The 13,060-nt window shown below is 38.0% G+C and overlaps 1 protein-coding gene across 3 annotated transcripts in view; it reads right to left on the bottom strand.

Annotated features, from left to right (window-relative positions):
• PAPPA (pappalysin 1) overlaps positions 1–13,060 on the bottom strand; it is a 287,476-nt gene that overhangs the window by 147,300 nt on the left and 127,116 nt on the right. For all 3 annotated transcript variants that reach the window (XR_011972082.1, XM_072631746.1, XM_072631747.1), the window contains 2 exons: positions 4,378–4,506; positions 794–885 (listed from right to left, as the gene is read on the bottom strand). Coding sequence is in view for 2 of the 3 variants with exons in the window: in XM_072631746.1 (XP_072487847.1) it covers positions 794–885; positions 4,378–4,506 (221 nt within the window). In the remaining variant the exon portion in view is untranslated. The remainder of the gene's footprint in view (positions 1–793; positions 886–4,377; positions 4,507–13,060) is intronic.

Genomic DNA, 13,060 nt, shown 5'->3' with positions numbered 1-13,060 from the left:
GTGAGCTACTAGAAGATGGCTTTAGGACCCCTGAGAGGTTGAAACTCACATTTTCTGAGTCCCAAAGTAGTTTGAAAAGTATTCTGAAAGTAAGTGAAAAAATTAGCTTTTCTTTTAGATATCACTAAAGTTGAGAGAGCCTGCCACCAAGATATGAGACCATGTGGCTTATTAGAGTACTGGACTTTAAAGTCAGGAGATCTAAATTCAAATCCTACCTCAAACACATGTTTACTAAGCTGTTGGATTAGAACTCAAGGAATTATAACTGGGAGGTGGGAGAGAGGGATACCTTAGAGTTCATCTAACTCAACACCCTCATTTTATAGATGAGGAAGCTGAGGATTTTATATTTGGTAATCAAGGAAGGGGAGGGAAAAAAAAAACTCAGATTAGTTTTCACTTCTTTCAAAGGGGATTAACTGGAGGAACTTTGATTTTTAGTATTGATTTGCATCTCACAGAAGATGTGACCTTATCTGTAGCCAGTCCAGCTTCTGTCCAGGAATTGTTCTCCCTCCAAACCCCACCCCCATTTGTATTAACCAGCAAAGGGAAAGCATCCCAAGGCTAAGTTAAACCAGGAGCAAGACCTCAGTGAGGGGACAAATGCTGATGAAAACGAGTTTCCTATTAGAATCACTAAAAAGGTAGAAATGGGATATTTGTTTTGCAAATAGAGCTACTGGATCACTGCAAATGTTCCAGTTACTGTCACAGGATATCAGGAGAAGCCATCAGGTCTGAGGTTGTCCCGAGTCCACTTCTGTAAGCCTCTGAGGACTAGACTTACCGATGCAATTGAAGTACAGTTCCTTTCGACAGAAGAGAGAGCAGCCATCACCATTGATCTTATTCATATCATCACATTCTTCTCCTAGGTGTCTGTAGGTAAAGATATAAAAGAGGAATTGGTCTAACAGAAGCAGCTTGATGGACATGGTGATCTTAGAGAGGACATAGTTTAATCCTCTCATTTTCCAGATAAGGAAAAGGCAGTCAATAAAAGCATACTGACCTGGCCAAAGTTAGAATGCACTGCAATTCAAATATAGGTATTCAGACAATAAACCCAGTTCTAGATCCAGTATAACAAACTGAACTAGAAATCGGTTCTATTGCTAGCTCCAAGAGTTAATATAGTATATAATTAAGTTATTTAATTATACACACACACACACACACACATACACACAAAAATATACATAAACATATACATACATATATACATGTATGTACACACACACATACACATACCCATCTGCCTCTAAGGGCTTTAGTGTCCTTATCTCCCCTATGAGATTGCAGTCATAATATCATAGTTCTGGAGCTAGAAGAGACCTTTATAATCATCTAATCCAACTGCATACTTTACACATCTGAAAAATGAAGCCCAAGGAAGTAACTTGTCCAAGGTCATGGATGTAGTCATGGTCAGAGGTGGGATTTGAATACTGGGCCTTCAGTAAATTTTCTTTCCAATCAGTTTTGGTTCTTGTAGTTATCTCTGAGGAATCTGACCAAAAATTGGAATGGTTCCCACTCAGCCCACCATTTCTGGCTATTTTTAGTCATTCCAAAGTTTTCCAAGTTACAAGTGACCAAGGAGAATATTGAGGATGGACCCTGTTTCCTCTTGTTTTTGTAGCCTTGGATCCTAGCATAGTAACGTACATGATATATACACAATAGGTAGTTAATAAGTACATATTCATTTCTTACAGCACAACAATATTCCATTAGATTCATATACTATGATTTGTTCATCCACCCCTCAGTTAATGGGCACTCCCTTAGTTTCCACTACAAAAAGAGCTGCTATAAATATCTTCTATAAGATATAAAATTATATAAAGAAAGAACTTTTTCCTCTTCCTTTGATTGCTTCCACGTATAGATGTAGTAGCAGTATCCCTGGATCAAAAGGCACAAAAAGTTTAGTAACTTTTGGGGTCATATTTCCAAATTGCTCTCCAGAATGACTAGACAAATTCATAGCTCCAATTAAATCTAATCCAATTTACTTTCATACTTCCTATTTCCCTTGAGTTTCCTCTTTCTTTTTGGTCTCTCTGCTTTCCTTCAGTGGCTTCTTACATATTTTCAGTATTTAATAAAAAGCTGTGTGACATTATGTAAATTATTTCTTAGTTTCCTTCTCAGTAAAACGAGTGGGTTAGACTAGACGATTGATGTCAATGAATTTGCCACTCCCCTTTGCTTCCATCTTGTTTATGGAACTCTGACAGAATGGTATTGTGGGATTTTACCCCTAAAGCTTTTCTTGTCCTCCTTGAGTGAATCCATCAGTTTCTCTTTCTCGGATTTCTCCCTCATTTTCTATAAAAGTATTATATTCCCAGAACCCAGAGGCCTTAGGTTATTGTTATTTCTGTGATGAGATTCATGGCAGTTTTGAGTAGAATAATATCTTACAGATCACACAGTGATTATTATCAAATACCCAAGGCATTTTTTTTTTTTTAGTTCCAAGTCAGACCAAACAAGATCAACATTTTCTGAATTTGTCAAGGAAGGTAGAGAAAGAAGAGGTAATTGGGAGATGAGGTAACTGGCATATATCTGGAAACTGCTACCCCCTTGTCAAGATGGAAATAGTCAAGATGGAATTCCCATTAATTGTTTGAATGATTTTCTATGAGACCTACTGCCTACTCTCTACCAGTTATCTGGGACCCCTCGTAGCATGGTGGGACTACAGACGTTGCCATTTACTCCACAATTCACATTAGTAAATACTCCTCATTCTGCAGCGGCATCTGAGCATCAGGGTAGATGGTTCCAATTAACCCTGGAAATAACTGAGGAAATTAGTATTGATCTTTCTTTTACAAATGGCCCTCACAGCCTTTCTTTATGGGATGTTTTGGTTAGATCTTCCCACTCTGTCTACTATGGGTTGAACAGCCAGTTAGACATGAACCCAACCTTGTGTTCCAAGCTTCTCTCAGATCACTGTGTTTAACACATATCATGTTAGCCAAGGAGGGAATTATCTCAGTGTCATTATCTACTTTGTGGACTTCAGAGGGAAAGTTTTGTCTTGTTTTTATCATGGGCTAGCTTCTTCAAACCTAACCACACGTGCAGATCTGCTCATCATCTCTAATTCACACGCAAGGTATGTGTTGTATCCCTGAAATACACTATTATTTCATGGACAACTGAATTTGCTACAGTATGTCCTCCTCCCGCTAAATAAAATCACAGTACTGGATACATGATTCTCATGAGCTGCTGCAGACAAATACATCTTATTAACTTAAGCAAGATATAATAATGTAGAATAGGTAACATAAAAAAACAATTTACTGGTGTGCTATAGATATAACTATAATTCTAAATATCAATGTACATATAAATAATAGCATGACCTATTAGCTGAAGTGCTACATTTGGTGCCAGGAAAACATGAGTTCAAATTCTGCATCAGAAACTAACTCTGGGACCCTGGGCAGATCACTTTCCTTCCCTTTGCCTCAGTTTCCTCACTTATAAAATAGAGGGTATCCCCCCATCAATATCCTGCATGACCCCTTCCACCTCTAAATCTATGATCTGATATGCTTGGACTAAGGTAGCAAATATGCAGCCCACAATACTCCTGAGTGCAGCCCTAACCAAATTAAAATGTATTTGGGAAACAATAAAATATATGAAAATACAATAAATATTATTCATCAATCTATTAATTTGTGGTTTCCTAAGTTAATATGTGACCTGCAAGGATCATTCTGTATGGTTTAGTGGCCCCCATTTCTATTTGAGTTTGAAACCACTGATTTAGGATTTATGTGATCATGGGCAAGGTAGTTAATGTCTCAGTGTCCAAAATAACTATCTTAGAATATAAAGTATCCAAGTGATCCGTCCATGCTGGTAGTAAATAGCAAGAAATGGATTTGAACTCTCATTCTCTGACTTAAAATCCATCAGAATTGTTTAAGATCTGTATTGACTCTTATTTGCTATGATAAGATTTTCCTCTTCAATAGTGGGGGAGTATAGCTTTAGGGCTGAGAGGAAGCTCAGAGGTCATTGGGTTCAAACCCCTCATTTTTTTAGATGGAAAATAAAATGAAACCCATGATGGTGAAGTGTAAATAAACGGTAAGGCTGGGATTAGTACCAAGACTTCTGACTTCACATCCAGAGTCCTTTGCATGGTACAATGTTGCCTCTTCTATAAGTTAGAATAGTCTTACATGATGCATTTTCAGAACTATCAACAAATGCTAAGTAATTTTTTCCATCAAAAGTAAAAATATCTAAAGTCCAGAAAGCACATAGTTTCTGTTATGGTTCTGAGTTCACAGAAGCACCATTTCTTTATGCAAGATGCACTATTCTACTTACTTTTGTATGATTCCATCTCCACAGTAGCCACTTCCATGTATATATATGGCAGTGGGAGAAGGTTCACTTTCCTCTGTTCCAGAAATGGTGACAATCTGGTACTTATACGTACTGCCATGGCTCAGCTCCCTGGGAAAAATAGAGAAGGAGATTAGAGACACAGGGCAAAAAGGGAGGTCAGACTGGATTCAACCACAGATGCTCTTTTTCTTTCCCTTGAAATTTAGATGACCATTCAATTCACTTATCAGCAAATTTCAGGGAAACGATATAAGGAATTGATAAAAAAAAAAAATTCAAGGCAAAACCCACCCACACTGTTCAACGAGATAAGCACATAATTTACAAATGAGAAAATATAAATTACAAATAATCACTTGAAAAACTATTCAACCTCTCTAAACCAAAGAAATGCAAAAAAAAGAACTTTGGACTACCACCTCACAGGCACCAAAATGGAAAAAAATTCTTGAAAACTATAAAGATAATGTAGGAAGGCTATAGAGAAACAGAAACATAAATGTATGATATCAGAATTGCAAAGCAGTGGATTTTTTTTAATGAATCTGGCAAGAATATACTGCCAATGTTACTGAGATTGTCATATACTTTGATATAAGAACAAAGAAAGGGGGTAACATTATGTTTATGGCCATTTGCATTTTGAAATTCATTTATTTAACATATACATAAATAAAGTTTAATTGGTTTACTTGAAGTTTAAAGTTAGGTTTCTATTAGATAATTTTTAAGAATAAAAATCATCAGGCACAGAATCACAGGATTTAGAGTTGGATGTCATCTAGTCCAACCCATCTTATTTTTGCAGAGGCATATAGGTAGTGCAGTGGACATCAAGGTGGACCTGGAGCAGGAAAATCTGAGTTAAAGTCTAGCCTGAGGCACTTATTAAGCTGTGTGACCCTGGACAAGTCACTTAATCCCTGTCAACCTCAGTTTCCCCATCTGTAAAATGGTGATAAACCTATCTGCTAGGGTTCTTAGAAGGATAAGATGAAATCATATCTTTAAAGTGTTTTGAAAAACTTTTTAAAAAATGGAGGACATAGTGTCAGAGAAGAGAAGTGATTTACTTAGGGTCACACAGAAAGAAAGTGACAGAATCAATATTTGAAGATGAGTTATGTAATTATAGTTTTAGCTAGCTCCTACTCCCCAAAACTTAAGACCCAAATAAAGTGGCACGAGGACACAGTAATACACTGACAGTAAAGAAACTTGAATTCTAGTCCCAAATCTGATGTTAACTTGCTGCGTTATCTTAGGCAAAATGCTTGTGACCTCAGATTCCTCACTTGTAGAAGGAGAAGCTATACTTGGTAATCTCTAAGGACTCAAGCTCCTTTTCTGGGGGGACGCAGGGGATTATTATTGCTGTTGTCCATTTGTTTCAGTCATGTCTGACTCTTTATGACCGCTTTGGGGTTTTCTTGGCAAAGAAACTGGAGTGGTTTGCCATTTTCTTCTCCAGCTCATTTTACAGATGAGGAAACTGAGACAAACAAAGTTAAGTGACTTGCCCAGAGTCATAGCTAGGGAGTGTTCGAAGCCAGATTTGAACTCATGTCTTCAGGAATCTAGGTCCAGCACTCTATCCACTTTGCCAAGCAGGAAGTGGCCAGACCCAATAGATGTAAGGAACTTTAGAAGAGGAAACCCTCTGTACTAAAGCATATGGGCAATTGTTCTACATCTTATAGTCTTGGAGAGTTCATTGTCTGAGATACTGAGGAAACTGAGAGATAAAATAACTGGTCCAGAGCATTATGGCTAATGTGTGTTAGAGATAGGCATTAAACCTAGCTCTTCTAGAGTCTGAGACTACTAACTCTGTCTACTGTGCTATGCTGTCTTTAATTCCATTTCTAAGGCTTTATGATTTTAATAGTCAATCAGTTCCAAGATAAAGCAGGATATGATAGTCATAGCACTGTACAAAGAGAGCAGAGTCCACAAAAGGGAGAGCTTATGTCCTCCTGTGGTGCTGCAAGGAGGCTATACTGAAGAGGTAACATAGGCCTCATTTGGCCCTTGAAGGATAAGGAAGATCTCAGCATCAGAAGGTAGTATGAGGAAGGTAGTCTAGGCAGAAGGAACAACCTGGGCAAAATGTTACAAAGGCAGAAAAACACATCGTTTGTTTCAAGAGTCACAAATAGCCCAATTTGACTGGCATGAAGGGTATGTGGTAAAAGGAGTCAAAAATGACAAAGATGAAAAGGTAGACAGGGGCCAGATAGTGGACTGTCTTGGCTGTCATGGTAAGGGTTAATTCATGAGCTGTTGGGGCTCTCACATATTGAACTTAATTAATTATTTAATGAAGATGAGTGGAGGTAGATAGTTTTCCCATCTTCCCTTTCTTGTCATTTAGAAATGAGAATCAGGGTTTCTCTCTCCATTCCCATTTTAAAGTTCCAAAAGCTTTGTGGACTTCTGTTTTATTTTTCTTCTTTAAACATTTTAATTTAATCCTCTAAAGCAGAAAGAAAATTAAAAGGTTTACTTTAACATTTCATTTTTGTCTACTCTAAGTCCCCCTTTTCTCATAATGAATTTAAGGGCATTTTTGGAGCTCTTTATGGTTGACCAGAAGATGAATAAATGGCAGGTTTCCATAGGACAGACTAATCTTTTTGTCAGTGTGTTGACCAGATCCCATCCTGTCAGGGAATTAACCAACCGGAGTCCAAAAGGATGCATGATACAAGTACCCTTTTCCTTTCATTACCCTGCTGCTCACAATGGGAGGAATTCAGGAAAGAGATGAGTATATTAAAATGGTCCCTCAGACAGAAAATGTGCTTATGACTCCAAGAGTTGGGGACTTTGTCAAGAATTCTTTTTACTGTACTGCATCCTACATCTTACATCTGCTGCTGGAAACATTTTACGTTTACTATTGGACTGAAAAAGAGTCCCACTCGTTTTTATCTTTATATAGCCTGCACCAACCTAAGGTTTTGTATGTTACTGTTGTTTTCAGTTATGTCCAATTCTTGATGACCTCATCTGGGGTATTTTGGGCAAATATATCAGAATGCTTTACCATTTCCTTTTCCATCTCATTTTACTGATGAGGAAACTGAGGCAGAGTTAAATGACTTGCCCACACAACTAGTAAGTGTCTGAGACCAGATATGAACTCACAAAGATGACTCTTCCTGATTCTAGACCCAGTACTCTATCTACTGTGCCATCTAGCTACCCCGGTAGCTGTAGGCACCTAATAAATACGTGGTGAATTGAGTTTAAGACCACAGCAGTGAAATCAACAAAATATATAAGGAATTGATTGCTTAGAGAATTAGCACCAATTTTCCATAACCAGACTGCCACCCTACTCTATCCCTGTATTTCCCTTCTAACCAATTACAAAAGTTCTTATTCTTCTGTCATTTTTCCCTTAAAAAATATTTTAAATGACATGGGAAAATTACAAAAAAGATAATGAAGAGAATTCCTGCTGAATTCCATCATGGGGGGTTGGAGGGGGAGATTTTATAAACAAAAGAAGGACGTCAAAAAACTCAAGTTCTTGGACTCATCTGTTATTTCAGCTGCTCTCAGATCTGGGGCTGTTTGGATAAGCCCAACAAGATAGCAGGTGCAGGGGCCGAACCAGTCTCTCACTTCTCAATGCAACAATGATTTGGTTTTTCAAGGGTGTGCAAGGATTCATGTGGTGAAAATATCCTTTCTGGGAGAGATGGGTTTTCTCCTTATACTTTCCCTCACAAAGTAAATGTATTAGAACTGGCATTGGTCTAATTTTTGTTTGGTTGTCTTCCAGTCATGTCTGACTCTTCATGACCCCATTTGGGATTTTCTGGACCAGATACTGGAATGGTTTGCGATTTCTCTCTGTAGCTCATTTTATAGAAGAGGAAACTAGAACAAACAGGTTTAAGTGACTTGCCCAAGGTCACACAGCTAGAAAGTGTCTAAGGCCAGGTTTGAACTGAGGAAAATGAGCCTTCCTGACTTTAGGCCCTGCACTTTATCCATTGAGTCACCTAGCTTCCTTCAATATTCATATCAAATGCTATTTTTACAGGAGGCCTTGCCCAGACCTTTCAGTTGCTAATGTCTTCCCCATAACATTCTTTTTCACTTACTTCACATTTATTTATGCACATGTTGGTCATTTTCCCTTTAGAATTTAAGCTCCTTGAAGGCAGAAACTATTTTTTGTTTTGTATTTCTATTCTCAGGACTTAGCACAGTGCCTAGTACATAGTAAGTACTTAATAAATGCTTGTTAATTGATGATTGTTGACTGACTAATGTCAGGCATCATCCCACATTGTGCAATAATTAGCCTCACTATGTTCTGGGAGGTTCAGATGATCATTTGTATATGTTTATCTGTTTATATGTAGTATCCCCTTGGGACAATGTGAGCTCTTTGGGTGGAGGGATAGCTTTCTTTATTTCCCTTGAATCTCCAACATTTAAAAGAGAGTCTGGAAGGGCATATAGTAGGCACTTAATAAATACTTGCTAGATTAGATTAGACTGGATCACCACATGGTGATGATTTTTTGGCCACAGACATTAATGAAGCTACCTCCCAAGGCATGGAGGCGTTGTAATTTGAATTGGTGGAGTGCCCACAATAATACATTTCTTTGAAATCCTCAAGTTGTACATATAGGTGTATGAATGCTCACAAGAGCCCTGAAATGTAGACACAAAATATGTACTCAATAAATTCTTGAAATGTTGAATAGACAATCCAGTTCTGCCAATTGAGACTCCAAGAATTCTCATAGAAAACAAACAAATAAAGAGGTCCAAATTATATTTGTCTAAATTAACATCAAAGGAAGTCACAAAAACAGCACATGAAGTATAGGCTTCCCCACCCTCAAGAACCTGGACTAAGAATTCAGTTCTTAGAAGGAGGTCGAGAAGATCTTTAAAGCCCCTACCAGTGGTTAGGACCTATTTCATGGTTCATCGAAAAGAAGGATGTTATATGTCAAACTGTTCCTTTCAGCTGTTCCCAAAGCCATCTGGAATGATTTATGCTACTACTATGATTCCTCCTTTCCTTCCCTTCCCCCCTAGCCTCCCCCATAGAGTCAGTAACCAGGTCCTATTGATCTTTTGCAATCTCTCTTGTCCTTTCCATTCTCATTGCCATTACGCTAATGCAGAGTTCTGAAATTTTTTGGTCTCAAAAGCATTTTATATTCTTAAAACTCTTGAGGACCTCCCACAGAATTTTTATTCTATTTATAGCCCTTGTTTTACATATAGAAACAGCTAGGTGGTGCAGTGGATAAAGCATTTGACCTAGAGTCAGGAAGACCTGAGTTCAAATTCTGCCTTCAGATATTTACTAGCTGTATGACTCTAGACAAGTTACTGAACTTCTGTCTGCTTGCCTCATTTTCCTCATGTCAAAAAGAGGAGATAATAATAGCCTCTATTTACTTGTACTGTTGTAAGGATAAAATGAGATATTTGTAAAGTGTTTTGCAAACTTCAAGCATGATATAAATGCCAGCCAGCTCTTACTGTTGCCATTATAATCATTATATGGGCTGACATTTACTAAATTTCATAATATCATTATGAAAATAGTTTTGACCTTGTAGACTTCCTAAAAGACTCTTGGGAACCCTCAAGAAATCCTAGATCATACTTTGAAAACCTGCCCCAATCCATGCCTGAGTTATCTCTCAAAAAAGCCTTCTAATTGGGCTCCCTTCCTCCAATCCATTCCACACTGGTGACAGGTTAGTTCCTCAAGTACCACTTTCATCATACTGCTCCTGCCCTACAATGATTATAAAAGACCCTCTGCTGTCTCCAGGATAAAGCTGAACATTCTAAAAGCTCTTTAATAATTCATTCTAAAGACATTTGCAGGATCTCAGAGGACTTCAGTGGCATCCTCAATATTAGCAGGTATCAATGCACAGGAATATAGATATAAAATGTATAGAAGATTGAGTTGACCCTATGACATATATATCCTGAAAAGGAACCTTTTGAGAGAAATTCCCCATATTATTTATTTAGGCAATGCTCTGCATCAGAGTGATTGAGTGCAGGAGGAAAAAAAAATCATCCAGTTATTTGAGCTTTCTGGTTTCATGAGTTCTGAAAAAAATAAATTATAAAAATAAAATAAATATAAACATAAAAAATAAATTTAAAAAATACTTTATTATGAAATTTTAGGAGAGACAATGAAAAACCAAAGTGTATCCAAAGGGGGGCAACCTGTGTGCTCAGACAACTTCAGCCCATAGAATATGAGCCAGCTGAAGGAGCTGGGATTGCTTAGCTTGGCACAGGGAAGATTTGGGAGGGTGAGGATGATGACTGTCTTTTGATCATAGCCCTCTCATGTGGAAAAGGGATTAGATTCATTCTTTATAGGTTTAGAGGGTTGGACTAGAAGCAAAGAGTGGAATTTCTAAGGAGGTAGATGTCAGTTCAATATTAGAACTTACTAATAATTTGAACTGTTTAACAATGACATGGGCTGTTTTTAGAAGAAGTCAATTCCCTGTCAGTAAAAGTATCTGAGCAGAGTCTGAATGAGCACTTGTCAAGGATGTTTAATGGTGAGTCATGCTTCTAGTAGGAATTTGAAAGAGATGGACACTAAGGCTTCTTCTATGTCAAAAATTCTGTGTTTCTGATTTCCTGGCAATTAGCCTTCTCTCATCAGATGTTCCACTGCTTAATCCTCTTGAAAGAAAGTTTCTAGACATTTAACATGAATAGTTGAAATTCTACCCACTTTGTTTCCTTTATCCTCCTCATCGACTTAGTCTCTTTCTTTAAAATTTCCATCCTTTCTGTATTACTCTGAATTCACAAAGGACAACTTGATTTTCTTTGCTGTTAATTCAGTTCAGATAACTGTTATTCATTAAGAATGGTGGTCCTAGAATTCTGCTATAGTCACTTATAGAATCTTAGAAGGTCAGGGCTGGAAAGGTGGAATCCCTAGTCCAATTTTTCTCATTTTAAAGATGAGGAAATTGAGAACCAGAGAGAAGAAATATCTTGGCTAAGGTCATAGACTAAGCTGCTATTAGAACTGAGATTCATGACTATAAGCCACTTTTTCCCCTTGACTTAAGGACCTTGCTGAACTAAAGAATCACTTTTTTTGATTAGCATTGGGGAAAGGATATTTGGTGAAGCATTTGCATTACAGGGGAAAAGTACATCCAAAGGGGGAGCCAGCAGACTTGGATTCTTGGCCTCACTCTGCCACTAACTCTATTTATGACCCTGTGCAAACTGTTTCATTTCCCTTGACCATAATGTGTACAATGTGCAATGTTCATATTTGCCCTACTTCTCCTCTGTGAAGTAATTTGGAGATGTAGGGGCAGGAAAATTGAATGAGATGTCCAGGAGACCTCAGTCCTAAGCACTGTCACCCTATGTCATTTTTGCTTTCTGGATTCTTTTTTCCTTCACTGTAAACGAGTCAATTAAGCAAGATGAGATCTAAAGGTCTTTGTATTTGTAGTTCTATCATTCTATAGTATATTCCCATAGTCCATTTGTTGAGGTACCTTGCAGATCTAACATACTAAGTTCCCTCTCAGCTACAAAATTCTAGGTGCATAGGAGGTACTGTACTATCACAGAACATAGCCAACCCATAACAGTTGGAGAACATAGCCTGTCTTCATGCTGGCCTTCTCTCAACAAAAATTCAAGTCATCACTCAGAAGCCTCCAATCTGTTTCACTTTGGGTGTTCCAATTATTAAGGCAAAGCTGTGATCTTTGAATTCCCTTGCCAAGAAGAAATCTTTGTTTGTGCAAATTGGCCTTTGTCTTGCAACATCATGTTCTGTTATTTCTTCTGTAGACCACAGGGAGATCCAACCCATAAACTGGATGGAATGGAAGGAAAATGAGAAGTCTAGAGGAACTGGGAGTCTGTACCCTCTCACATTGGCAGTGGAACACAGCTTGGATTCTGACAGGTAACACGAGACTTGTCCTTTCCTTCTTGTCCACTCCCCCTCCTCACTCTCTATAAGGGTCCATGCTTGGAAAGTACCAGACATAGACATGTGACTGATTAACTTCAGCAGGCCTTCATATAATTGTCCAAAGATTTGCCCTGGTACCAATTTAAAACACAGTAGCAAATTTAATAAAACAAACAGTTTGCAGCCAAGGCCTTTGTTATTCTGTTTTAATCAGCTTTTACCACCAATTGAAATAATTTTCTCCTTTCTTGGTGAAATGAAATAAGATATGGGTGGGGGTGGGGGGAGTGTAAAATGATGGAACAATGTGGAAATTATAAAGGGTCTGTATCTGTAGCTATGAATTAGAAGCCATGTAAACAGTGGCCCTAAGGCTTAGAAGGGTATTTGTGTCAGGAAAAGAACTGAAGGGAGACCATTCACAGGTTAAGGGAACTCCACACCTGGATAACATTAAAGATGAAAAAAAAATTGACAAGGAACTCTTGTTTTTCCTGAATACAACTGGAATAGATGTGTGACAGCTTCTCCAAACATTCCCCTCATGATGGACATTTCTTCTGATTGCAGAGCACGGACTGACCCATTACCAAGGACTCTGGGAGCCAAAACACCAGATATAGTTCATGGTAAACAAGTGGAGTAGTGTGAAAATCAAGTCCAATACGGGGCCAACAGGGC

This window comes from Notamacropus eugenii, chromosome 1 (assembly GCF_028372415.1).
Source record: "Notamacropus eugenii isolate mMacEug1 chromosome 1, mMacEug1.pri_v2, whole genome shotgun sequence".
Taxonomy (NCBI): domain Eukaryota; kingdom Metazoa; phylum Chordata; class Mammalia; order Diprotodontia; family Macropodidae; genus Notamacropus; species Notamacropus eugenii.
This window is presented reverse-complemented; position numbering and strand designations above follow the sequence as displayed.